The 27,103-nt window shown below is 45.6% G+C and overlaps 1 protein-coding gene across 4 annotated transcripts in view; it reads left to right on the top strand.

The window, feature by feature from the left end:
• mylka (myosin, light chain kinase a) overlaps window positions 1-24,831 on the top strand; it is a 46,108-nt gene extending 21,277 nt beyond the window's left edge. For all 4 annotated transcript variants that reach the window (XM_085248371.1, XM_085248368.1, XM_085248369.1 and 1 more), the window contains 19 exons: window positions 89-957; window positions 4,856-4,972; window positions 7,040-7,099; window positions 11,579-11,626; window positions 14,389-14,516; window positions 14,616-14,772; window positions 14,883-15,073; window positions 15,153-15,267; window positions 16,410-16,442; window positions 16,563-16,653; window positions 16,729-16,932; window positions 18,351-18,568; window positions 18,684-18,807; window positions 18,898-19,050; window positions 19,217-19,340; window positions 19,744-19,834; window positions 20,260-20,388; window positions 20,513-20,625; window positions 21,314-24,831. In XM_085248371.1, coding sequence (XP_085104497.1) covers window positions 89-957; window positions 4,856-4,972; window positions 7,040-7,099; window positions 11,579-11,626; window positions 14,389-14,516; window positions 14,616-14,772; window positions 14,883-15,073; window positions 15,153-15,267; window positions 16,410-16,442; window positions 16,563-16,653; window positions 16,729-16,932; window positions 18,351-18,568; window positions 18,684-18,807; window positions 18,898-19,050; window positions 19,217-19,340; window positions 19,744-19,834; window positions 20,260-20,388; window positions 20,513-20,625; window positions 21,314-21,442 — 3,094 coding nt within the window. In that variant the 3' untranslated portion in view covers window positions 21,443-24,831. The remainder of the gene's footprint in view (window positions 1-88; window positions 958-4,855; window positions 4,973-7,039; window positions 7,100-11,578; window positions 11,627-14,388; window positions 14,517-14,615; window positions 14,773-14,882; window positions 15,074-15,152; window positions 15,268-16,409; window positions 16,443-16,562; window positions 16,654-16,728; window positions 16,933-18,350; window positions 18,569-18,683; window positions 18,808-18,897; window positions 19,051-19,216; window positions 19,341-19,743; window positions 19,835-20,259; window positions 20,389-20,512; window positions 20,626-21,313) is intronic.
• Window positions 24,832-27,103: the final 2,272 nt, after the last annotated feature.

The following is a 27,103-nucleotide window of genomic DNA, read 5'->3' as shown; positions in this document are numbered from 1 at the left end:
CCCACCCCACCAGCTAAGACCTGGGGGCGGAGCTTGTCCTATTGCTCTCTCTCTGTCCCTCCATCTGTCTCTGTGCTTGTTCATCCAGCCTGGCAGCAGCAGCAGGAGGAGCAGGAGGAGGAGCAGCTGGTGGGAGCGTGGTGCTGAGAGGTGGCGGCAAAGGAGGAGGAGGCGTGGAGCAGAGAAGCAGCAGCAGTGGTGTCAGTCGGCAGTGGCAGGAGGCCAACGAGGAGCAGAAGGAGAACCGGCAGCTCCCGCACCTGCACAGGGAAGAGAAGAAGAAGAAAGAGGAGGACCAGACCACTGCTCCCAGAGGCCTCCTCAAACGCTGTGTGGAAACCAGGGAGCGGGGTGAAGAGGAGCTGCGGCAGAGGGAGGCGCAGCAGCTGGACTTCCGCTCGCTGCTTGGACGCCGAGCCGTTCAAGGCAAAAACATCCAAGAGGGAGACGAGCAGAGGGAGGCCGGCCCCGCCACCGCCACCGCCACCACCGAGCACAACCAGCGCCACCACATGGATTTTAAGGCCAACCTCAAGGGTGTCAAACCCAAGAGCGAGGAGAAGGTGAACTCCCCATCGCAGGTCGACTTCCGCAGCGTGCTGGGGAAGAAGGGCGCCGCAAGCAGCAACAGCAGCAAGGCCGCAGAGACGCCCACGAAGAACGCCGGCGACTTCCGCTCTGTCCTCGCCAACAAGAAGAACCCGACGGGCCCCGAGAAGAATGGGGAGAAGGCGGAGGTGAACAACTGCATGGATGGAGGGATTAATGAGAAGAAGAGCACCGGAGGAGGAGGTGCGGCGCCGGAGTTTGTAGAGAAGCTGAGCGACATGACGGTGCTGGATGGTCAGCGGCTCCGGCTGCAGTGCCGCCTCGCCACCGCTTCTGATGTCACTGTCACCTGGACGCTGGACGGGAAGGTCATCAAGGCGTCCAAATTCATCATCCTCGCAAACGAAGGTCAGAGGTCACACACACAGCACAACAGGAAGTGAAAGGTTTTCTGACATGATTTGGTTAAAAAGGAGGGAGGAGGGCTTTGTTTACATTTCACAGCAACCCCGAACGCTCTCTTTGAATTCAAAGAAACTTTATTTAGCAGTACTGTTTGTTTGCGATCATCAATGGAAGTGATCAGAATCGATTAGAGCCACTGAATTTATTCAGACTGAGAAAACAGAGAGAAACCCCTCAGATTAAAGACGACAGAATGAGCAGCGCACAGGGAGGCGGAGCTCAGGAGGTGAAGCTGTGGAGCAGCGTTGGTGGAGTCGGTGGAGGAGCTGAAGCAGCTGCTGATGGAGGTCTGAGGATTGAGACTCTAATAATAGAACGCAGATGTGAAACAATAGAAGCAGGATGTGATGTGTGACCGTCACTGGAATTTCATATGGAAGCAGATCACTACACACACACACACACACACACACACACACACACACACGTATTACTGTACTTGTGAGGTCCGGCGGGGATTCATTCATCAGTTGAAGGGACACTCTGTCTGTCTTAAACTGTCTTCATGATGTTTAGTTACGTCTCCCCGAAGCTATTCTTTAAAACTTGTTCAGTAACTTTGAACATGCTGAGCAGAACTGTCGTTCATGGATTTGATTGTGAAGACAAAAATGTAAAAAACAAAGTTTACTTTAAATTCAGTCTGGACTGTTTTGTGTTTAGCAGTGATGGTGATAGTTTTACTTACTTTAGACACGACTTTGCTAAAATTGAGTTAGCGTGATTGTTCTAGCAGTAACATTAAGAAGGCAGTGACAGTTAGCCGCACTGCAGGAATGTAACATCAGCTGATCAAGTAAAAACAAGAAGATGGACGCAGCCGGTGCTCAGCTACTTTAAACCTGTATTCTTTCTAATCTCCAGTAGGGGGCAACTCCTCTGCCAATTGTGTAAAAGTCGGAGTGTGTGAGCCTGCTGCCCGCCTCATTTACTTTGCAAATGAGGACCTTATTATCCGGTCGTTAAGTGATGACCTGACGAATCCTACTTCCGGGTCTAAAGTAGTCTGCGTTTAATATGGCATTTGTGTTGTTAACATGTTTAATGTTTTGTATTTCCTTCTATTTGATCTCAAAAAGCTCCTAAAACAGTCAGTGATCACTGTTGACCTCCCTCGGCTTTTATTACCACTAATCATTTATTTAAGCTCAGTTTTTAAAACCTTAGGATGTAACTACAGCCCAGCCCATGCAGCAGTATATGAATGACTAACCTCATATTGTGGATGGATTATCTCAGTTGTTCTCCTGGCTGAAGTTTGGTCCTTTTACAGCATCCTGCCATGAGATTACATTTGTTCCTGACCACTGAGAACACTCACGTTAACTTTTATCCAGTGGAAAAAAAGTTAGCTTGTTTATATTATGCTAACATAGCTGTGTCGCTAGCAGTCACGTAGCACATCATTATATAGCAGCTAGCCCAACTTCAGTAACCCTACAAACGTCACTGCTGTTTAGTTTTCTGTCTTCATTTATGTTGGAAGTGATAGCAGAGCTGTATGTTTGAATTTGTTTCCAAAACCCCGCAGTCAGGACATGCTATATTGTATTTAGATAGAAGCTAGCGAGCTAACTCCCTGCTAACTTCTAACTCCGTTAAATGTCATAAATTCCGTTTTCATGGATGCCTGGATGTTAAACTCAATTGTTACACCTGGTAGAGCAGAATGCTGATCATTTTATTAAAGATGAAAGACTTTAGACAGTTTTTCAACTCTCAGTAATGCCACAGTGATCGTTTGATATATGGACCTGCAGCGGAGTTTAGACCCAGACACGGCTAGTGACGTCAGACTGAACAACCGAATAGCGACAAAGAAACAGGAAGCAGGAGATGATTGAGTCATTAGCCAATGAGCATGCAGCATGTCGTGTAGATCCACGCCGTGCTTGGATTTTGTCGGGCTCGCCGCTTTGCTGAAGTCACCCTCACTGCTTCTCCTCCTCCTGATGGTCGAGGGACACTTTGAGTTCACTTTCACTTTCAGCAGCTGGAGCAGCTGTCACAATCTTTTCTTCTCTGTGTCGTTATCAGCGGCTCCAGCAGGAAACTTTCATTAACAGGAAGCTTTCAGCATGGATGGTGAAATAAATACAGCAGCCGTCAGAATCAGACTGATGGCTCACATTTATAAAAATAGGCAGACTCACCCTTTAAGAAAGAGCCTGAAGGTCCTCACAAGCATAGAAACACACACTGTGATGTCCTGTAAAGACCTGTGTGTGTGTGTGTGTGTGTGTGTGTGTGTGTGTGTGTGTGTGTGTGTGTGTGTGTGTGTGTGTGTCTGGAGGACAGCCCCTGGTTGTGTGTGTTTATCCTGCAGAGTGAGGAGTCTGTGTGTCACATGCTAAAGGTCAGAGGTCACATACATGTGTCGGTACAGATTTAAAGGCAGCAGCATGTTTATGATGAACTCAGATCTTCAGTTTCTGCTCTTGTGGTTTTGTAGGCGTCGTTATAAAACGACATGATCGTTGGCTGAAGGGTCGTCATGACGATAAAACGTCAGATCAAAGCGATCCTTTTACAGAAAGTGTTCAGAGTGTTGATTCAACGAGTTGCAGCAGCTTCCTGCCTTCTCTTCACGCTTTGTTGGATTTGGTGCAGATCCCCTCAGCTCCAGCAGGGTGGAGGGACGACAGATGTTTTCTCCACAGATGTTTAAGACGTTGCCTCGGTCAGGTCCGAGCCTGTCAGCTGTAAGGACCTCTCTGACTTTAGTTGTCATCCTCCTCTTTTATGAAATTTGCAGATGAGATTATGAGATCGTAGAAACAAGCAGTGGAAATGAGTTTTCTCCAGATGGTGTTTGGCCTCGTCATTACTGATGTGGTGAGGAGGGAATCAGAGTGGAGCAGCCGGCTGAGGCGGTTCATCCAATTTGGACGCCTCCTCTGCGAGGTGTTCGTGTCCTAGTGGGAGGAAGCCCTGCGGCAGACGCAGGGCACTCTGGAGAGATTGCATCTCTTGGCTGACCTGGGAACGCCTCGCTGTTCCCCCGGGTGAGCTGGAGGAGGTGGCTCACAGAGGGAGGTCCGGGCTTCTCTGGCTAGGCTGCTGCTCCCCTGAACCAGAAAAGGACAAGAAGATGGATGGATGGTAACTCAGCGCCACGATAGCATCACGAAGCACAAATAAAAAGGGTTAGGGTGAGGTTGAGTGTTGGTCGTGTGCAGGTCGTATGAACGTCACCTCAGATCCGTGAGTTTCTGTGATAGCTGTGCTTTGTCACCAGGGGGCAGTGTTAGAGACTCGTGTTGTTGTTGGTGAAACTGTCCATCACCCGCCGACCTCTACGAGGGTTTCTTTGACTTCACGCTTCAGTTTTGTCCCGTCCTGTAAACTTCAGGTTCCCTAAACTCTCGGCTGGCCGATCGAGTTTTAAACATCTCGGTTCTGATTGGAACAAACAGGACGGAGGCGACCAAAACAACAATCTTTTAAAAGATTTTTTTAAAACCATCTTTCAGGTCACAGAGTCTGATTAACAGGGAAAGCTTTTATTTTCACTGATCAAAGTGAGAGGCAGAGGAGTGTGATGCTTGTCCTTCTGTCTGAAGCAAAGAAATGTTCTAACACGTGTTGAAGGAAGAAGAAAGCCTTTCTGAAGGATGCCGCACCGGCAGCGGAGGATGGCCTTTAGTCTCACATGGCGTCTAAAAGGGTGGAGAACGTGACACTCTGATAGCTCGTTCATAGTAAATGAAATGTGTAAGGAGTCATACCTTCATTTTTATTGATTAACTTTGTGGAATGTAAGAAATGAGACTTGACCTCGTGCTGATCTGACTGTGTCCTGTGTGGGTTGTGTTATATTGTGCTGTGTTGTGTGTTGCAGGCGGCCTGTGCTCTCTGACCATAGACAAAGCCCTGCCAGAGGATGAAGGCCAGTATAAATGCAGAGCTGAGAACTCGGCAGGCAAAGCCGAGTGTTCCTGCACGGTTCTGGTAGACGGTGAGAACAAAGCTTTGGTCCTGTCTCAGACCTTTCCTTCAGTGCCGCATGTTCTTCTTCTTCTGCTGTTTTTTTTCTTCTGGTCTTTCCTCTACAGTTATTCTTCCTCCTGCATCCTGATGTAGACGCAGGTTTAAAGCATTCAAACTGTGAGAGAAACTTTAAAGTGTACTTTTGTTGTCTGAATGAAGATCTGAAATGTATCTGATATGTTTGTCGTAATCTGTCCTAAACCAAAGAGCTTGTTTACTTCCTGCCGTGTCCACGAACATTTGTTGACTCCGTCATCAGCGCTGACTCTCAGACACCAACCGATGAGTCGAGCCTCCTGAACACACGACTCTGTTCAGCAGTGCAGCTCTGCTTCTTTGGAAAGATCACACAAACATCAGCATTCATGGGTCATGTTAGCCCCGCCCACTCTCTTTGATGGTCGCTGCAGTGGTTTGGACTGGAAGAGTGATGCAGCAGAAGCTGCAGCGCTGGTCAGCTGGGTTTCCTGTCATTAGAACCAACGAACACAAACACAGTTTGACTTTATCAAAGATCGGCTCCTGTTTGCAGACGGGTTAGCGCTGGTCGTCAGGACATCAGCTGTTTGTAAAGGGCTTAGTCAGCTGGTTTTAAACACGAACACCACAGACTCGGTGTGCTGTGTCCAGAACAGCACGGACGCCGTGGTCCAGCCTGCAGCACGGACGCAGCCGCTGTTTCAGGTGTGTCTCAGTCCTGTGGTGCTCATGGACACCTGAGACTGAAGCAGCACGAGGACACTCGGCTCTTTCTATGCTGTGAGTTAACGTGGCGAGGACAGAGGCAGAGTTCACGATGGAAACACGATGAACTGTGCTCCACCATGTGCTGTGAATCTGTGATGTTGTGTTTGGACAGGAAGTCAAGGAAGTGACAGCAGTGACTTCCAGAGACCACAGAAAGTGTCCGGCTGTGTGAACACTGTGGTTCAGTTCTGAGACCTCCAGGATCGTCTCACGCCTGTGCACCGGGTCCGTGCAGACAGCACCCAGAGACTGCAGCCTGACGGCCCATCAGACGCAGCATGTCTCACTGCAAACTAGAGCGAAGGATCCAAAATTTGTGTTGTGCTGCGCTCTGCTTGTACGTCATTTTTGCGACTGCTCTACATATACGAGAAGCGCCTGCACCTTGTCGCTTTGTGTCCTCTACGACAGTTTGTGTTGTATTATGTCCAAACCTTTAATAAAAACGTATCCCTCATCCTAAAGAAGAAAGCTTTGTCCTGACTAGTGAAGAATGCGTCGTTTCCAGAACGCTGCTTTCCCTCTGCAGAGCTGTGCAGTTCCCCGTACGTGCACGTAAACCTGTGACAAACAGTTCACCGAACTCAGACACACACAGAACGCTTTCCTTCATTGTGCAGTTGAACTTAGTTTCTATTGGTAGCACAAAGGTGCGACACACGCGAGTACTGCGCTCTGCTGCACCTGTGCTTGTGCTGCGCTGGAAAACCGTTGCTGCACGAGGCAAACAACAGACATGAATGGGTTTCAGAGCTCAGCGCTGTGCTGCGTCCGATGTGAAAGGACCTTAACTCAGGCTGGACTGAGTCCCGTGCACGCTTACATGTGTATGCCTCCTGGTTGTTATTCACGTACCTGGGTTCTCTGAGTCTGAGCAGTGACTTTTTTGATAGTTCGTCCCTGAATGCAGCACCGCGCTGGTTTCCCTCACAAAAAGCCGGTGGCATTTTTCTGCACTCACACGACTTGACTCGAACTTCTGTCGTCTCGCTGAGTCTCACTGAGCGGCGTGTTACCAAACACCCTCTCTGGGTCCACGCAGCATTCAGTGAATGTGCTCAGTGATGTACGTCATGTCGGAGAGCAGAATGTGAAATGTCTGAGCTCTGTAAAAACACATTTTGTTTTTCAGTTTGAATAAAATATGAATTTTCTGCAGGTGAACGCTCAGTGTTTGCCGGAGGGTTTCTGATGTTTGTGTTGGGGTTCACGGCTGTGGAGCTCTCAGAGAGCACCTGAGTGTGTGCACGTGTTAACTCCTCCCTCTCTGTCTCTCTGTGTCCTGCAGACCCGGCTGAAAACTCTCCGGCCGACAAGAAGTCCAAGAAGGCGACTCCAACCTCAGAGAGTGAGTTTCCAAAATATGCAGCAGCAGCCTCTTTCCTTTTGTCCCAATAAGGAGCTGCAGGCTGGGATCACTGGTTCCCACACACACACACACACACACACACTCAGGCGGGTGTTTCTATTTTAAAGAGTCTCTGTGTATCACTGGAAACATCAGTTCCTTCATCACTGTCACATTATTATTCCTACCTCCAGAGCTGTAAACCTTCATTAACACTACGTTTCCCATCAGCCCTGCTGCTTCCCACATGCACACACGCACCCACATGCACACACACACACACACACACACACACACACACACACTCCCCCTGTAGATGATAAACATGTTCAGCCTGGAGACGTTCCTTGCAGGGGTCACACCTGTGCATCATGAATGAGTCTCACCTGGAAACAAACTGTGCAGACACTGTGGGCTAAAACACACAGTCTGCTACAAACAACAACTTTTTGGTTACAAGTAGTAACTTTGTTTGGTTTGTAGCTGTATCCTGATTGGTCAGCTGGTTTTTAGCTGTGTCCTGATTGGTCAGCTGGTTTGTAGCTGTGTCCTGATTGGTCAGCTGGTTTGTAGCTGTGTCCTGATTGGTCAGCTGGTTTGTAGCTGTGTCCTGATTGGTCGTAATGTTTCTGTATGCAAAGAGATAAAAGTCTTACTTTGGTAGAAATCCTAAGATCACTCTTCAGAATAAAAGAAAGTGTTGTTGCTCTTTTAAAAGTTTCACCTTAATGAAAGGTTTTGGGTTTTAAACAGGACCATATTGTAGAAAAGTTCCTGGCTGTACTAACAGTTGATGTCAAAGCTACGATTAATAATTATTCACTCTGAGTAAGTTGTGTTGTGTGACCAAAATGTTTCTTTCATGAAACAATCACAATAGAGATACAAATAAATGAAAGAGTTAAACATTTCCTATTGGATGAGACGTTTCTGGACTTGTTGTTTTCTTGCTCTCTGTATCTGCACAGCGCTGAATGTGTGAGTGCTTGAACAGTAACTTCATACAAAAACACTCTGACATGCAGCAGCTTCATGTTTCTGTCTGCAGCCCTCAGTGGAAAATCTGCTCTTATCTTTATGATCCAACTCTAAATCCTTCCTGCTCAGAGTGTGTGTGTGTGTGTGTGTGTGTGTGTGTGCGTGCATGCCTCAGTGGGCTCACTGCTGTGGATGGATGTCCTGTTCTGCTCTGATCAGGTTCATATCACAGCCCACAGACACTTTTCTTGCGTTCAAAGCTGAAACCCTCTCCACGGCGCTGACCCCTGACCTTTAACTGTCTGTTCACATGTATGCGAACAGACTCAGAGTTGAATCTACCTGAACATGAGCTGAGAGTTTCTCAGACCGGAGCTCGGCTCCTGCTTTGGTTTCAGTCACTTCTCGGAGACCGCAGAGTTTTAGCAGCAGACAGAGGGAGGAAGGACGGGGCGATGATGTCGGGGAGGGGGCGCTGCTCCTCTCCCACTTCCATTTAAGGCCTGGTTTCTGACTCTCGCGCTCTGACAGACTTTGTTTTACTTTGCGTGCTGATTAAAAGCGTGGAAGTGTCGAGTGAAGCCGTTCGTCCGCCTGCTGGGCCCACGTTAGCTTAGAGACACGCAGCAGGTTGGAGGCTGTGCGGTGCAGCGTGTGTGCATGTGTCAGCCTCCACCCTGAAACACAGTTACAGTAAAGACTGAGCACAAGACAAACGGAGAGGCTGCTCCCTGTGTCCTAACCATCTGCTGCAGGTGCTGCTCACTCTCACCTGTCAGTTTAGTCTGCAGCTACGAGTGGGCGGGGCTAAACATTGTTAAAACTTTTAAAAACCCCATGTGGTCGGGGGGATGTTTTCAGGGGCTCTTATTGCAGCGGCGTGTCAGCAGGTATGCAGCTGATATTTTGGGATGGCGTGTACAGGAACACTGAGTTCTTCACTTTCAGTGCAGAAGTAAAAACAGAAGTGCTTCCTGTGACTGACAGAGCAAGGAGCCAATCAGAGTGCAGCTCTGACCGTCAGCTGATTAATATCAAAGCTGCAGACCTGTGCTCGCCTGTCTTTGTGAGGACAGTTTGACATTCAGAGCTCAGCTTCTGTTTGTGTTTCCTCATTCTTGAGCTTTCTCATACTAACCTGCTGACAGACGGGGGAGGGGCCGCTGTACATACTGAAGCATCGCGTGGTCACACACTGATGTCGAGTGCTCAGACTGAATGTGTTTCCTGCACACATTCATCAGCTTCTTACTAAGGTTCAGTGTCTGATTCTGCAGCTCAGACAGTCACCGCGGTTCAAAGATCAGAGCTTCACACATGAAAGTGAAAGTCGGAGTGTCGGTCAGAGAGAGGCTCGGCTCACCAGGCGGTTCGTTTTAAAGCTTTACTGACAGGAAACACAAACCGTCCTGCTTCCAAAGCAGGTGTGAACGTATGCTTGTGTGCACGTGTGTGTGCGTGTGTGTGCGCGTGTGCGCGTGTGTGTGTGCGCGTGTGTGCGCGTGCACGTGTGTGCGTGTGCGTGCGTGTGCGTGTGTGCGTGTGCGTGCGTGTGTGTTTTCTCTGCAGACAAGTAACAAAAACCAGCCAAGCGTGCAACTAGTGCTGACCTTCTGATGATGTCACTACGTCACTGGGACCTGAGTGGCCGGTGTTAAGGACGTCACAGCGCCATGAGCGACTTGATGACATCCACCATTTTTATTTGGGGCGTGAAGCGAGCAGCTGCTTTTTTCGACTGTAGCAGCTTCAAGTTTGTTTTGCGAGTTTCTGCAAGAGCAAAAATAACTTTGTGCTGGAAAATCCTCGTGTTTGTGTTTCCAAAGGAAAACAGAGCCAAAGCAGCGAGGCTGGAAGGACGGAGCCTGAGCTCCAGACCGATGGTAACAGCAGACTTTGTGGTGTGGTCAGGCGGAAAGTCTTAAACATCTGAAGGAGGAAACAAAGAAAGAAGACAGCGTGAACAGGTTCTTCTATCCTCTTCATCTGCAGCCATCTCAAGAAAAACAAACTCCAGGAACTATTTGCTGCATCCAGCAGAACTATTTTTAGATTGTCCATGTACGGTCATCAGAGACGCTCTTCGTCTGTCTCACATTCTTCTCCTCCTCCTCCTGCCTCTACTAGATGTTTTGTGAGGACAGAGTTCCTTAAACTAAAAAAGAAAAGCAGCTGATGACAGAAACATTTAAAAGAGAAGAAGACAAACAGCCTCACGAACACAAACTCAGAGAGGCTCGTATAAGCTGTGTATTTCCTGTCGCACAGAGTCTTCTGCTTCCATAAAAACACAACAAAGCAGGACGATGTGAGACACACGTGTGGAAGCAGTCAGGAAAACCGTGTCTGTACTTACATGACACTCTTCACTTAGTTTCAGATGTGCTTGTTGCACATTCACGTTTTTATTTCGTTCATATTTTATTCGGTCTGTGCGATTTTTCTAAACGAGGAACATTTCTGTAAATGTCCTCACTTCAGTGTCATCATTTCATCTTTGTTGTGAGTGTGATGCTTACAGTGTCACCAGGTCTGTGTGCAGTGTCTGATGGGAAACGTAGTGTTAATGAAGCTTTACTGTTCTGCAGGTAGGAAGAATAATGTGACGCAGTGTGTGCAGGGAGGTGTTTCTGTCTGCTCAGTTGTTTTCAGAGGTCTCATGGTAGAAACTTGATGAGGCCTCTCTGGAGTTTTTAAAGGTTCCAGAGGAAGTCTGCAGGATTACTGAGGAGATTGTCCACTTGTTTCAGAGCTCCTGAATCGGTTTATGGAGGGTTTAAAGTTGGAGCTGGCCAAGGTCTTAAAGACGCTCCAGAGGACCGTGGAGAGGGTCCGGTGGAGATTTTAAAGTTCATTAAAGCTCCTTAGTGAGGTTTTAGAGGTCTTGAAAGAACGGTTACTAATTTCCCAGAAGTACCAGGAATGTGTTTAATGGTCTCCGTGGAGTTAGCTATCCCCTTGTTTTACCGACACATTTTAGTTTCTGTGGAGGTGGTAAAAATATTCTAAATGCACTGACATGTCAGTAGTCCTGTCTGAGTGGTCTTTGGGGGCTGTTAAAGGTCTCAGGGGTGGTTTTGTGAAAGGTTGTTTGAACACTTGCCAGGAACTGTTTTAAGGATGTTTAGACCTTGAAATTCTCTGTCCACGTGTCATGCGGTCTTAATAGGTTAAGGCAGGTTTTAGAGGTCGCTGTGGAAGTTGCAGAGGTGTTGGGAAGCTCCAGAGTAACATAATGAGGTTATTGAATTTGTTGCACCCTCATGGGTCTCTGCATCATCTGGTCCAGGGCTCAGTTTGTGCAGTACAACAATATTCGTTGCTTGGATGGTTGCAGAGATTTTGAGAAGGCTCTGAGGTGCTTAGAAGACATCATGAATAAGTCATTGTGTTTCCAGTAGATCTGATTCTGCTGTGAAATGACAGCCACACGTTTCCTCATCACAGCTCGTCTGAACGTCTGGTTCAAGTGTCTGACCGCCTGCTGTGTTCTTATTTCAGGTGAAGCCAGAATAAAGAAGCCAACTCCAAAGACTCCGCCCAAACAAGGTGAGACTCACCTGTAGTGAATCATGTTTACCAGGCAGGGAGGTCCTGCTGAGACAGGTGCATTATGGGAAAGGCGGGCATGTTTCTGGACAACATGGCTGTATCCCAATTCAGGGTCTGCAGCCTTAACGGTCCACAAGGGCCGTGTACTCAAAGACCGCTAAGGCCAAAGTGCGAGGCTTGTGAAATGGACGGTCTAGCCTCCGTCGCGCTGCCCAGGTTGCCTAGCAACCATGATACTAACAGCTGGAAACGTGTCATACAGCTGTGTTTGACAGAGATGAAGGAGAAAATCGTTTGTTCATTTGTTTTTATGTGAGCTATCTGAGTCATCTCACTTTGGTAATGTAAATATAATATGGCCAATATTACAGTTATTATATTAATCATTATTAGTTATTACAGCAGTGAACATGAACTCTGTGCCAAACACTGAGCTTCAGTAAAGATTCAAGTTGCAGTTATTTATAAATTTATATTTATAAATTATAAATCTTCACTCAAAGACAAGTATCTGTGACAGTGTGTATACAGATGTGTTATAAGAGACAAATATTGTTCTTTTAATATGTTGTCATTACTAAATTTGGCTCAATGCTTACATACATGTGTAAAAAGCAAATGTAGGAGCTGTGATAACTGTGTCTGATAGAATGAAGAGCAGACTGATATAGTAAATATTCCTTTATTGGGTGAGAAAATCAGACCATGTCATAACTGCTGTAAGTCACACAGAATAGACATCAGAGCCTTAAACAGGCTGACGTCTGCTAAATGGGTCAAACTGGGCAGAAAGTCTACAAACACATAACATCCTTATAGAATATGATGTAACACTATAGATCAACTTAGCTCAGAATATATAAAGCATATAAACAGTTACAGCAATATGATGCAACAAACACAGCAGCTACTGATCCAAAATACTCAAAGCTTCATAGAACTGAAACCAACATTTATTTTAGCTCCATTCTGCTGCTGACACAGACTTTAGGTTTCTGAACATTAAACTTGTTGCTGCCTTTCATGGTGTGTAACTTGAAGGCCCTGAGTACTCTGAGTACTTCCTCCCACACTGGAAACACTGGGATGATCACATTATTTGAACATTACCTAATAAGACTGATTCAGCACAGACAGTTATGTTAAACTTTCCTAGCAGTCCTTCACAAACAGGGAACACTCTGTCTATTCTCTCCATCTGTCAGCTGCTGCTGGCTCTTCCTCCTCCTCTTCCTCACACACTGCTGAGTTTGTCCTGGTGGATCATCAGGGGTGCAAAGCCTCACAGATGATGTGCAGCAGTGGGTCCCTCAGTCTGTCCTCACTCTGGACACTTGCAGTCGTCACACATGGAAATCAAATGTGTGATAAGCTGCAGGATTCAAACACAAGTGTAACTTATAAACACATGTTCATACTTTTATTCCACAATCAGAGAGAAAGAAACAGAGAGAGAGTGCAGGACAGACAGACAGGTGACAGTCTCAGGTGTACACACTGCTACACAACAGCACAGAGAAGCAGGATTTAGTGTTTGTGTTATTACGAGTGTAAACAAGAAGAGTTCCAGATGGTGCAGTGGACACATGTGTGACTGCTGTGATTAAAGCATCTTTCTTTCAGCTTAACGAGTGAACCGTCAGCTCGTTCAAACACACGTTAAAGTCCGTTTGGCTCGACACCACCGAACAGAGGCAGCAATATAACACAGCTAACATTAACAGTGCAGTGGATCCTGCTTGTGCCGTGATGTTCAGGACTGCAAACCGAGCAGCATCACTGACTTTCAGCTTGTTGTGTTTGTGGATATATGACTGACTTTAATTATCCATAAATCATCACATTCTCTGTAAGATTAAGGTCGACTATTGAACGGCGTATACTTTAAAGTAAAGGCTTTAAAACAAAGTTAGTACAAACGTCACTAATGTCACATAACTTTGCCGACATGTGGCCAACAGCAATGTTTTAATGTTCTTCGTTATTAAACATTCGCACATAAATAAGTGACGTCATATTCAGTACTTACTTAAAGTTCACGCTACACCCACCGCCGCGCTATGAAGTCTGGGATATGTTGGGCCATGAAAGCTTCACAGGCCCGTCCTTAAAATTCAGGGAAATGAAGGACGCATTTGAGGGCCGCATTTCGAGCAGCCTTTGAATTGGGACAGCCTTCGTCCGTCGCTGTGACGTAATCGGCCTTAAAATGCGGCCTTGAAGGCTGCAGACCCTGAATTGGGACACAGCCCATGTGTTAGTGTCTGTCTCTGTTATTCCTGCAGGGAAGAGCGGGTTGATTGGCCCTTTAGTGTCACTTTAGAGCTGCACAGTCAGACAATCAATCAATAATAAAAAAGAGATGTACAAAAACTGCAAAGTCATGAAGGCAAAACTTCTTTCTTTGCATTTGAAGTATAACAAAGTCAGTCTAATGCCTGACTGACAGCAGGGGGCGCTGCAGTTCTGGCCTTAAACTCTGCCTAAGTGCCTTGGAGCAATGTGATGATGGTAAAACTGCTGTTGCTGAAATTTTCATTCAGAAGTTGCTTTGATTGCTGATTTCATTCAGTCCTGTCAGATTAAATAGAAAGAACATGGAGTCTGGTGACGACTTTGTTCTTCCTCTTTCCACGACTGAGTATTGATCACAGTCAGTTCCCACACTATTATTAAAGGAATTATTATTTAATTATTATTAAAGGTCTCTAATGCAGGACTCCTGTTATTGATTATAGATTATTGATATGTGTGTGTAGCTCTGCCTCCTCAGATCCTGCAGTTCCCTGAGGACATGAAGATTCTGGCGGGGGAGAAAGTGGAGATCCTTTGCAAGTTTTCTGGAGCTCCGCCCATCACCTGCACCTGGCTGAAGTTCAGGAAACCGGTGAGACACACACACACACACACACAGACTAAGGCTGAGGCTATGGTACGTCTAAGTGTTTGTCTAAGCGTCCTCCTGCCTCTCCGGTCTCGGGCTCAGATCCAGGAGGGGTCAGATGACATCTCCATCGAGAGTAACGACAGCAGCAGCAGGCTGACCATCGGCAGCGGGCAGCAGGAACACTGTGGCTGCTACACCATCGAGCTGAAGAACAGCTACGGCCTCAGACAGGCCGCCCTCAACCTCACCATCGTCGGTGAGACAGCAACGTCTGCACTTCCTGTTTAATGATTCCTGAAAGAATCAGCTGCAAAATTTAATATTTTCAGCTTGTGTTCATCGTCATCTATCCCCGCCCCTCCTCAGATAAACCCGACCCCCCAGCAAAGGTTCCTGCGGCCTCAGACATCCGTCGGTCCTGCCTGACGCTGTCGTGGTACGGGCCGACCTACGATGGAGGTAGCGCCGTGCAGTCCTATAAACTGGAGATCTGGGACTCCGTGGAGCAGCAGTGGAAACACCTGGTGTCCTGCAATAGCACCTCCTACAACGTACAGGTGAGTGTTCTCTCGCAGCACGGCTCAGAAACTGTTCAAGGACTGTTTTAAGGGTCGTAAAGTGTCTGTTTGTCTCTAGAACCTCCTCCCAGATCGGCAGTACAAGTTTCGTGTCCGGGCAGAGAACATCTACGGAGTCGGAGAGCCGAGCGCCGAATCTGAACCTGTGACTGTCGGACTGGTGGACACTGATGGTGAGTTGTTCCTTGAGTTGTTGGTGATGCATGTAGAACTTTCTTGAAGTCCTGATGGTTACAGGGATCATTCATCACACATCAACACAACAACTACTTTCTATCTGCCAAACTACATCTGCCAAACGAATGAGTCAAGGACGTGTCCATGATGAGAGGCTTGTGGTGGGATGTAAGCATAAACATCTTCCTTAGCCAAGCTCACTGCATGTTTTAAGGAAGCGGTTCAGGATTTCTGAAAGCTTCCTGCTCAGTTCTTTAAATAAATGTTTGATGCTTTGAGCACCAGAAATCATTACATTGAAGAGAAGACAGCTCGTAGCTACAGAACTGTGCAGCTCACACCAAAACATCTGGATGCATAAAGCTGTCTTTAAGCTGGAGTGATGGACCCCGAGACGAGTTTTCTCTTCATTTGGTTCCAAATGGATGTTATGAAGGGAGGCCAGTGGGTACTGGGAACCACTGCTGCTTTGTAGAGATTGGGAAGCTGCTACAAATTCATGTCCAGTGAAACAGACCTGCTGTGCTCAGTTAATCTGAGTTTATGTTAATGCACAAGTTTAGGAATCTGATAAATGGGAGGATGAGTCAAATCTCACTGTTAACAACAGAAACATGATGCAGGATGCTTTGTAAGTGACAGGAGCGCCTCACTGGTGTAACAAACACCCAGTTTGACAGGTGGTACATGTTATGTTTATATACTTGCATAAATAATCCTGATCTACTGTTTCCTGGGCAAATGTTCCGGTCATTGGTCGGGTCACTCATCATAGATTTGGAGTTTCTGTTGGTCTAGGTGGTCATGATCATCTCACCCCAGTTCCTGACTTAAGTGGTTGCTGGTTTTAGGCCACTAAAGTCTCGGTAGTGCCCTTGAGCTAAGCTTCATAATCATGAGCTGCTGAGGTAGAAGATGAACGAGAGGGTCGTGATTAAAAAAAACTTAACATTTGGTCTGATTTCATCACGTCTGCTGCTCCATGATGATTCCTAACGAAAGACCTGGTCCACCACTACCTCCAGCTGTTCACCTGTAACTAAACCAGAACCAACTAAACCAATCAAACTAAACTGCATCTCAGTGATCAGGAATGAACTAACCAGACTGACTGAACTAACTCTGCTTCGTCCAACAGAAAACCAAGAGGAGCCAGAGGAGGAGGATGAAGGTATGACACTGACTAACTGTATACCCACACGGATGTTCGTTAACCTTCACACAGCATTCACACATCTTCAGTCCTCCCGTGTCTGTGACCTCTGACCTCTGTGTGTTGCCTGTGTGTCAGACTCAGAGAAAGAGCCGGAGTACAGAGATGTTACCATCAGAACAGACATAAAGGTGAAGGACCTGTACGACGTGGAGGAGAGGCTGGGAACGTAAGTCTGCGCTCACATTTCCCATCATGCACCTTAAGCTCTGTAGACATTCTCACAGTGTTGTTTGCATGGAAGGGGGAAGTTCGGTCAGGTCTTCAAGCTGGTGGAGAAGTCTACAAAGAAGGTTTGGGCCGGAAAGTTCATCAAAGCCTACTCTGCAAAGGAGAAGGACAACGTCCGGCAGGAGATCGGCATCATGAACAGCCTCCATCACCCCAAACTGGTCCAGTGTGTCGACGCCTTCGAGGGCAAGTCCGACATCGTCATGGTGCTGGAGATGTAAGTGATCCATCACATCTCCTTACATGACTGCAGCTGGCCGTGAGGAGTCACAGATGAGCTCAGCCTCTGATGGATGGAAGCAGTAAATGTCTGTTCGGTTCATAGATTTAAAACATGACCGGTCTGTAAACGGACTTGAGATGTTTTGGCTTCACAAAGTATCAGAAAATAAGTTTGTGAGCAGACATGAGAGGGATTTGAGGGCAGCTATTTCCTCTGTTGATTTTAGATCTGATGAAGCAGCGGCACCAAACTTTTTGTTTTCTCGTAAAACTGTTCAGCTGCTGAAATTTCCAGCTGAACTCTTCCATAAGTGTCTAATTTGTAGAGGGCTTCATAATTTGTCGTAATCACGGGAAACGTTCAGTGTTTATTACAGAATGTTTCCTCAGATAAACAATCTAAATGAAGTAAACAGCGACTATCTGCTGCCATGATCCGAACTGATGGAGCGCAGGAAACGAGACATTTACCGTCAGGTTTTGTTTTTTATCCGCCCTCTGAGATCTGATAACGTTTCCTCAGCAGCTTCATTACTGCGACAGCCTCATTACAGAAATATGGTTTTGTCTTCTAACCCTCAAGAAAAGAAAAACATCTTTCATACATGTCCACACGGTGGCGCTGTTAAAGGCTGTAGACCAGGGGTAGGCAACTCCAGGCCTCGAGGGCCGGTGTCCTGCAGGTTTTAGACATCACCCTGTGTCAACACACCTGAATCAAATCATTAGTTCATTCCCAGGCCTCTGGAGAACTTCACGACATGTTGAGGAGGTCATTTAGCCGTTTGAATCCGCTGTGTTGGATCAAGGACCACCTGCAGGACACCGGCCCTCCAGGCCTGGAGCTGCCCACCCCTGCTGTAGACAGAAAGATCGAGCTTTTGGACCATGTTTAATATCTCTGGATTTAGTTCTTTATTTTTAATGTAAATATATTCAGTTTACTGTGATTAAATAAAGTAAAACTTCTGAGAAATAAATGATGTCAAAGCTGTTACAGTTATTAAGTCAAATTTAGATGTTGAGGTGCTTTAGGTTTATTTTAACATCAGTCTGGTTTAGTTCCTCCCAGAAGCAAAGAGAAGACATCAGAGGCTTTCTGTCCACAGTTACAGAGCAGCGCATTAAAACTCTAATATCTTTGCCTGTGGGGTCAGTGTTTCTGCAGCTGTATACCTGTGTGGATGTCTTGATGCATGCTCAGTCGTCCAGGTAAGGACTCACCTGTCACTTGGGTGAGTGACAAAACATTTCTCCCACTATAAACGCTTCATCCAGACGAATGAAAGCAACTTTTTTGGATTGTATTGCAACGTACTGACAAATAAAACAAGGTTTGAAATGATAAATAACTTAACACCATGTGTTCTGTTGTAATTTAAGCAAAGACCTCCTCCCTTGCTTTGTCTACAGGATCTCAGGCGGGGAGCTGTTTGAGCGGATCATCGATGAAGACTTTGAGCTGACTGAGAGAGAGGTGATCAAATACATGCTGCAGATCATTGATGGGGTCAACTTCATCCACAAACAGGGCATCGTGCACCTCGACCTCAAACCAGAGAACATCATGTGCATCAACAAGACTGGCAGCAAAATCAAACTCATTGACTTCGGCCTCGCCAGACGGCTAGGTAACCTTAAACTTAATCGCTGATTTTCATTGAGTTCTGTTAGGCGGGTGTGGAATGACAGTCCGGCAGATAAACAGTTTGTCTGTGATCACACGGCCGATGCTTCCTCCCACAGAAAACGCAGGAACTCTGAAGGTTTTGTTCGGGACTCCAGAGTTTGTGGCTCCAGAGGTCATCAACTACGAACCCATCAGCTATCCCACCGACATGTGGAGCATAGGAGTCATCTGTTATATACTGTTAGTGCAGAGCTGCCTGCTACAATCTGTGCACGCTTTGTTTTGGCTTGATTTAGTTTGGCTGACGTTGTCGTGGGTTTGTCCTCTCAGGCTGAGCGGTCTGTCTCCCTTTATGGGCGACAATGACAACGAGACTCTGTCCAATGTGACCTCAGCCACCTGGGACTTTGAGGACGAAGCCTTCGATGAAATTTCTGACAATGCCAAAGACTTCATTACCAAACTGCTGAAAAAAGACATGAAGTAAGACCTAGTGTATCATCAGTGTGTTACATGAAACCATATTAGTAGGTACACTGTGCTGGAAAAACTGAGAACCAGGAGCTGAAAGTGTTATGTAGGAGAAAGTGTGCCAGTATAAATAATCCTGAAGTCTAGCTCATGTAAAGTGTTTCCGATCCATCTCCAGGGCTCGGCTGTCCTGCGCGCAGTGTTTCGAACACCCCTGGCTGAAACAGGACACGAACACCATGAAGGCCAAGAAGCTCTCCAAGGAGAGGATGAAGAAGTACATCCTGAGGAGGAAGTGGCAGGTAAACACGAGGACAGACAGAGACCCAAGAGTCTCACAGGACAAAGATATATTTATTCACAAATCAGTATAAGTGACCATGCGGAGAATGCACGCACGTTTCCACTGGACGTGCTTGTTCACAGACACAGACAGACATCGTGCATCATAGAGTGAGATTTGGCGTTGTGTGGTCAAAGTGTCGTAGCGTGGAAGTGCAGAGGTCTCCGTTCATGTACAACTCATTTTTGTTTGGGGTGATGTTCATGAAAGTCCTTCATTTTCCCATTTGTTGCCCTTTTCCAGCCAAAATATTTCCAAATAGATGTTTTTATGTTTTTGTCACTGGTAGTTAGACCGATAGCCTCAGTCGCTGCATCTGTCTTTGTATTTGTGTTGCGAATCTTTCTTCTTCTTCTTCGTAGAAAACGGGTCACGCTGTTCGAGCCATCGGCAGATTGTCATCCATGGCCATGATGGCTGGAGTCAGCGCCAAGAAAGGCTCCCCCACTGAAGGTAGAAAGACCAGAACAGAAAGCAGCATCAGTTCTGTGCCAGTCGCAGACAGACTGCCAACAGTTACACAGGCCTGCCCATGTCTACTGTTCAGACCTTCAGTCTGAGGTTCCTGCTCCTCTCTACAGGCTCTTTACGTGTCTGTGTCACAGTCTGTCCACAGACACAGTATTTATGCCCTTGATGAAGGATTGTGTGTTTAAATGTGATTGTGGGTACCACAAATTGGCATGGGGTAGGGACCAACAGTCACTTTTGGGGTCCAAATGCTGGTCCCCACAAACCTTGAGGTTGTTTTAAAGTTACAGTTAGGTTATGTTTAGGTTAAAGGTCAGGCTTTCATTTTTATGGTAAGGGGCTGGGAAAGCATTATGTCAACTGAATGTCCTCACTAAGATGTGAAACTAGCATGTGTGTGTTTTCAGAGGATAACCAGTTCCTGGAGTGTTTAGAGTACGAGCAGAAAACCGAGTGTAAGCCGACGTTCAGCACTGTCATCAAAGACGTGGAGGTGGTGGAGGGCAGCGCTGCTCGCTTTGACTGCAAGATAGAAGGTACAACGATGTTTGTAGCCCAAACCTGATGGAGGGTCTGATTAAGCATTCGTCTTAATGATTCTTCCTTCTAGTAACGACTGTGCAAACGTGGTTTTTAATAAAGAAACGGTTGCTGTTGCAGGTTATCCTGATCCAGAGGTGGTGTGGTACAAAGACGACCAGCCCATCAAAGAGACCCGACACTTCCAGATCGACTACGATGAGGAAGGAAACTGCAGCCTAGTCATTTCAGAGGTCAGAGGTCATGTAAACCTTAGGCAGCTTTGTACTGAAATGCATTAGATTGGTGATATACAGATATACTGACTTCAGTCTAAGTATGGACTGGGCCTGGTGTTAGTTAGTTATCGAGTATTCTGCGGATTATACCGTCCACCGTGTAACTGTAGGACTGGATCTGCTGGATGAGGCAGAGGTCACGTGTTTTTCTGCACGTGTGCATACCTTCATTTTAAGCTTGCATGGGAATGAGTGAGTTTGTGGCGGCTGCAACGAAGGACAGCGAGCAGATGAGGACTGTGGAGTTTGTCCTGTGCTTTGATGAAAACAACACATCATCATGGTGAAGACATTAATATCAGTAATAATTCAGTGTCTAACCTTACTGCCCCAGGTTTTAGTTTTACTGGCCCAACCTTTTATATTTTATAATTATCAGCAGTCTTGTTGAAATTTGATGTTATTTCACTTAAATCTGATGTAATTTAAAGCAATTAAAACCTTTAAGTGTCTCTTAGAATACAACATAAGACAGAAACATGCTGACATCATCTGCATCGTCATATTGATGATACTGAAAATCTCCCTTTTCTTCTGTTTTGTCTTTAAGTGAAATCATTTAACATGAAACACGAAGCAGAATTAATGTGATAGGTTATAATTAAGGTAGCATGTGATTCATATCTGTCGTATAAATCTGCAGGTCTCAGGAGACGATGATGCCAAGTACACAGTGAAGGCCGTTAACAGTCTGGGGGAGGCGACCTGCACAGCTGAGCTGCTGGTGGAGGTGATGGCTGGAGAGGAGGAGGAGGAAGAAGAGGAGGAGTAATGGAGCGACTGTCTGGACTCCCACAGGGAGAGGAGGAGGCAACAATGAGCAACAATCTCTCCCACTCAACCTGTTGGACCTGAGCAGGAAACTTACCCACAGAGAAGGTTCTGATTGGAGGACAGGTGGGGAATATTTGCCACACCTGTCCTCACATGCAGAAGGTTTCGCGTTTGGTTTTTAGTGAGCAGGGCAGCACTTAGGTTTGAAGCACTGAGCATGTGCAGAGCTGCAGCCAGGTTAGATTTTTAATGAGGCTTTGTTGTGTTTCTGTTTTTTTAGTAATGAGTCGTGATCTTAACGTTTCAGCCTCCTGGGATCATTGGAGTAAATGGATGAAGTGATTTAATGTCCTGAGCGTTAAAAATATCTAACGCTAAATAATCAGCGTGGTTCTTACGCTGCACGTGTTTCTGATGTCACATTATATATTTTTATCGGGCTCAGGATGTTAAATCTGTGTGGGTGTGGCTTATTGATCCGTGTGGGGAACCATATACGAACTTTGTGGTAAACACTCACTGAATGTTGATACTTTTCAAACTGCCCACTTCAGCCTCGCACCACATTGTGCTAAACCACACCTCCTTCAGACAGGCAGAACACAGGCTCCGCCCTCTCAGCATACATGGACTCATGCCTGTGATTTCCTGTCTGCTCTGAGAAATGATTTCATGTTTGATGATTGCCACACACACACAGTGGTGGTTTCTTGCTGTTCGTCAGGCAGAAACATGATGCTCGCTGCCACACAGCAGCTGTGTCACTGCAACACTCTGCCAGTGACGTTTGCTACAATTATTCACAGTTTCCTAAATAATTTGTGAGAATACGGCCAGAAAGCCTGGACTGTGTTTCAGCTCTGTTTGACACAAACGTCGACCAAGAGTGCGTTCTAATCCCCGTCCTTATAAACACGCGTATATTTTAAAGACTCGTGGCAGCTCTAGTTCCTGCAGCTGAAGTCAACCATGAGGTCGTGCATGTGAGACCCACTCCCTGTGGGAGTCCAAGGGAGGGAGAAGATGAGGCAGTTGGTGGAGAGCAGGAAGGCGGAGATGAGCCGAATACTCACAGAGCTGCACCGCAGTGGAGGGCGAACTGTGAATAAAAGCTGCTGGTGCATGACAGCTGAAGGCAAGAAGTCATTTATCGTGTTGGTGCTGAAGCTGAAGCCAAAATGATACTGATCAATCATCCGTGTTAAAGAGGACCTCCTCGGTTTTTTGTGACCATCAGGCGTGTAAAAACACTTCAGCGTGCTCTGGTTCACAAACCAATGTCCTTTTTTCTGCCGCCACACTGAGGTGATCTCATCACTCATTTCAATACACAGCTGCCCCTCTGCAGGCTTCCAGACGTTAGCCAATCAGAAGTGCTTTTAGGAAGGGAGGCCTTAAAGAAACAGCAGGTGACAGAGCTGCGCCGCAGCCCAGTGTAAGCTAAAGAAGGATTATTATGAACTGTGAGTCTTGCAGATCATACAGAGCTGGGAACGAGTAGAAAAGGTCCACTTTTTCATACTTAATTGGAGCTCAGTAAACACTTTGCCCCACAGGATTTCTGGGTAATGAAGTCCTTCAGTTGTGTCATTAGATGCCTCGACACTGACGTGAGCAGCTCTGTGAGTAAGAGGCTGAGGATGCCGATGCGTTCAGCTGGGAAACGCTGAATCTGTCAGCTCGGCTCTTTTCTTCTGTTTGAGCACTTTTCTTTCTTTTCTTTCTATTTGCGACTTTGACAGCCGGCTTCAACAAAAGACATCAGGGGGCTCAAATCGACTCGGCCTTACGCTGCAAGCCTCAGAGCCTCGTCACTCTGAACAGCAGCCGGAGTGATTTTTTTATCTGCTGACGTCTGTCATACCGAGGGACAAAACCTGCTGCGAGCTTCGGCGAGCTGAGAGGATTTTACCTCTGTGTCGACCAATGAAAGCAACATTTAGTCCTACAGATGAGAGAAGATAAGATAAGATAACCTTTATTAGTCCCACACGTGGGAAATTTGTTTTGTCACAGCAGGAAGTGGACAGTGCAAAAGTTATGAGGCAAAAATTAGAATACAATAAGAATAAATACAGTACACAACTGTACAGAATAGAATAAAATAATATACTATATACAGTAGAATAAAATAGAATAAAAATATACAATAAGATAAAAATAGAATACGAATGCTATATACAACTGAGTAAAAATACAACGATGCCAGAAAAGATTATTGCACTTAGTATTATTGCACATGTGTGGATGTGTGTGTTTGATCAGTTAAAGTCTTTGTTGTGGAGTCTGACAGCAGTGGGGAGGAAAGACCTGCGAAATCTCTCCGTCCCACACCGTGGGTGCCGCAGTCTCCCACTGAAGGAGCTGCTCAGTGCTGTCACAGTCTGCTGCATGGGGTGGGAGATGTTGTCCATCAGGGATGACAGCTTAGCCGCCGTTCTCCTGTCACTCACAGATGAGAGAAGATCGAACCATAAGTTCAACAGTAATCTGATTTTTTACAATTTAAGATTTGAGCCTTTTTTCATGAGCTGCAGATATAATCGTACTTATCTCACTATGTCACAATAAAACATTTTATCCTGTAAATGTTCATATTTTTGCCTGAATGCAGGATTTTGGACCAGATGCATCTCCACGCATTGTAAGCTCAGCCAAAATGAGATTATATAAATATTTCTACAAATTTGTTGTTTCCATCTGCAACAGTTAAAGATCTCTACACTCATAAAGTATTCTGATTAGTAACATAATGAAAGAGTCTACATCAGAGACGCCTTAAAGATGGAAATATCTTTCCGACCTGCCGAGGCTTGATTGTGCAGCACAGTCCTGACAGCAGCCAGCAGATAAACGCGCGTGAGCACGCGGTGCCGTCTCCGGCTGATCTTCGTGCCTCTGCATCAAAGTCGTGACTTTTGTTGCACATTCCAGCTGTTTGCTTGTTGGTGAATCCACTTCTTTAAGCTTTACGGCCTCGTTAAGTTTCAGTCTGAAACCAAAGACGTGTTTTGAAAAGTCACCGGTGTGTTTGTGTGTGATTTTGTCTCGATGATGTTTTGACCTGTTCGTGTGTTTGGTGGTTTGTTTCCAGAATGTTTTATTTTTAGATTATTTAATGCACAGATTTGTTATTATCATCTTTCGAGCATCTGTCTTCTTAAAGGTGTCGCCTGCACTTAATGTTGTTCACGGTTATTAAACCCTCCTCACCTCAGACCAGCAGTGACTTCACTCTTAGGCTGATTGTTTTTGTATTAGATGTATGTAGATTATATTTCTCTAATTTTTATAAATATATATCAGTTTGATGAACTGCAGATGACATGTATGAGAACACTACGACTGTAGTTACTCACAGATACCAAATAAATCTTTATCACAAAACCAGGTTGTTGTGATTTGTTCAGGGTTAAGACTTTTGTTGTTGCATTAAAAACTGTTTCTTTCCATGGATACAGGCGAGAGTCTGTAAGACATTTTAAATATCTGCACATATAGACAGAAATAAAACAGTTTAAAGCATGAACACTTTCCAAACCTTTTAACAGAACACGTCACATAGAAGATTGATTCAGAGTCTCTGAATAAATCTTTTTTATCTCCAAACCTTTAGAGTCCCACACGTGGGATATTTCGTCCTCTGCATTTAACCCACTCACTCAGTGAAGCAGTGGGTGGTGTGTAGAGGCGGTACCTTAGTCAAGGGTACCTCAGGGTAGCCGTTCGGTGGAACCACCGACCTTCCTATTCTAGCGACCACTCTGCCTACTGAGCTATCGCTACCCCTCATGAATGAGCTCGAGTTTTTTGGGAAAATCTTGAGATCAGTGTTACACCAAAGCCTGATGACTGCAAGACCTGTGTGACAAAGATCTCAGCACATCATGTGATGAGGAACAAAGTCAGTGACATCGATCAGTCTGGAAAAAGTTAGAGACATTTCTGAGGCTGTGGGACTCCAGAGAACCACAGCGAGAGCCGATATCCACACAGAGAAAACTTGGAACAGTGCTGAATGTTCACTGCAGTGACCGGCCTAACAAAATGAGTCCATCAGCCAAACTGTAACCAAGTTTAAGAATATAATCCCCCCACTGTTATCATCTTCAATGCCCTGTACCAACACAGAGCAGAGCAGCTATCTGAACGCTACTCCAACAGAGGTCGATCATCTTGTTAATAATTTCACCTCCTCACTGCGTACGACTCTGGATACTGTAGCTCCTGTGAAAACTAAGGTCTCTAATCAGAAGTACCTGACTCCGTGGTATAATTCTCAAACACGTAGCCTAAAGCAGATGACTCGTAAGCTGGAGAGGAAATGGCGTGTCACAAATTTAGAGGATCATCATTTAGCCTGGAGAAATAGTTTGCTGCTTTATAAGAAAGCCCTCCACAAAGCCAGAACATCTTACTATTCATCACTGATTGAAGAAAATAAGAACAACCCCAGGTTTCTCTTCAGCTCTGTAGCCAGGCTGACAAACAGTCAGAGCTCTGTTGAGCCAACCATCCCTTTAACGTTAACTAGTAATGACTTCATGAACTTCTTCACAAATAACATTCTTATCATTAGAGAAAAAATGACCAATAATCATCCCACAGATGTAATATTATCTACAGCTACTCTTAGTACCATTGATGTTAAGTTAGACTCTTTTTCTCCAATTGATCTTTCTGAGTTAACTTCAATAATTACTTCCTCCAAACCATCAATGTGTCTTTTAGACCCCATTCCTACAAAACTGCTCAAAGAAGTCCTGCCATTAATTAATGCTTCGATCTTATATATGATCAACCTATCTCTAATAATCGGCTATGTACCACAGGCCTTCAAGCTGGCTGTAGTTAAACCTTTACTCAAAAAGCATCTCTAGACCCAGCAGTCTTAGCTAATTATAGGCCAATCTCCAACCTTCCTTTATATCAAACATCCTTGAAAGAGTAGTTGTCAAACAGCTAACAGATCATCTGCAGAGGAATGGTTTATTTGCTTCCAACTTCTGATAAAACTAAAATTGTTTTACTCAGCCCTAAAAATCTTACTTACTTGTTGTTCCTAGAGTATTTAAGATGAGGCTTCACACTTTCCAGAATGACCATAAAGTGCCACCATCTCACCATGGTCCTGTCTGATGGAGCTCAGAGTGCTTCTGGGAGTCTTTAGGGCTGCACTTAAGGTGAAGAAACATTTCAAAGATTATGAAATTGAAATCTCATGTGCAAAACTTCAGATATCACCAAAGAGTTTTAATAATAATTTAAATACTTGCACTTTTCCTTTTCTAATAATAACAGAACAGTAAACGGTCTGACTGGCGAGTGCAGAAAGGACTCTGAGGGACAGGGGAGCTGTGGACAAGTGGACAACATGTCAGACGTCTCTATGAAGACAGATAGAGATCTGTATCTACAGAGATGTTCCTCAGATACAAGATCAGACACAAAATCGATTTTTATCATTTATTACTGTCAAACATGATCACGAAACAATAAAGTATTAGATGAAAAAATGCTGTTTGTTTTTGTATTGAATGGATCCACTTGCCATGTGTACCTGTGAGCCCAGGAGAGGGAAGGTCAGAGGTCAAAGAGGTATAAACATCAGATGATGATGTAACTGTTTGTGCTGCAGTTTGTCCTGAGAGACGGACTA

Source organism: Mchenga conophoros, linkage group LG16 (genome assembly GCF_057382185.1).
Source record: "Mchenga conophoros isolate Kocher_MC1m ecotype Shallow Benthic linkage group LG16, M_conophoros_male_GT1.1, whole genome shotgun sequence".
Classification (NCBI taxonomy): Eukaryota; Metazoa; Chordata; class Actinopteri; order Cichliformes; family Cichlidae; genus Mchenga; species Mchenga conophoros.
This window is presented reverse-complemented; position numbering and strand designations above follow the sequence as displayed.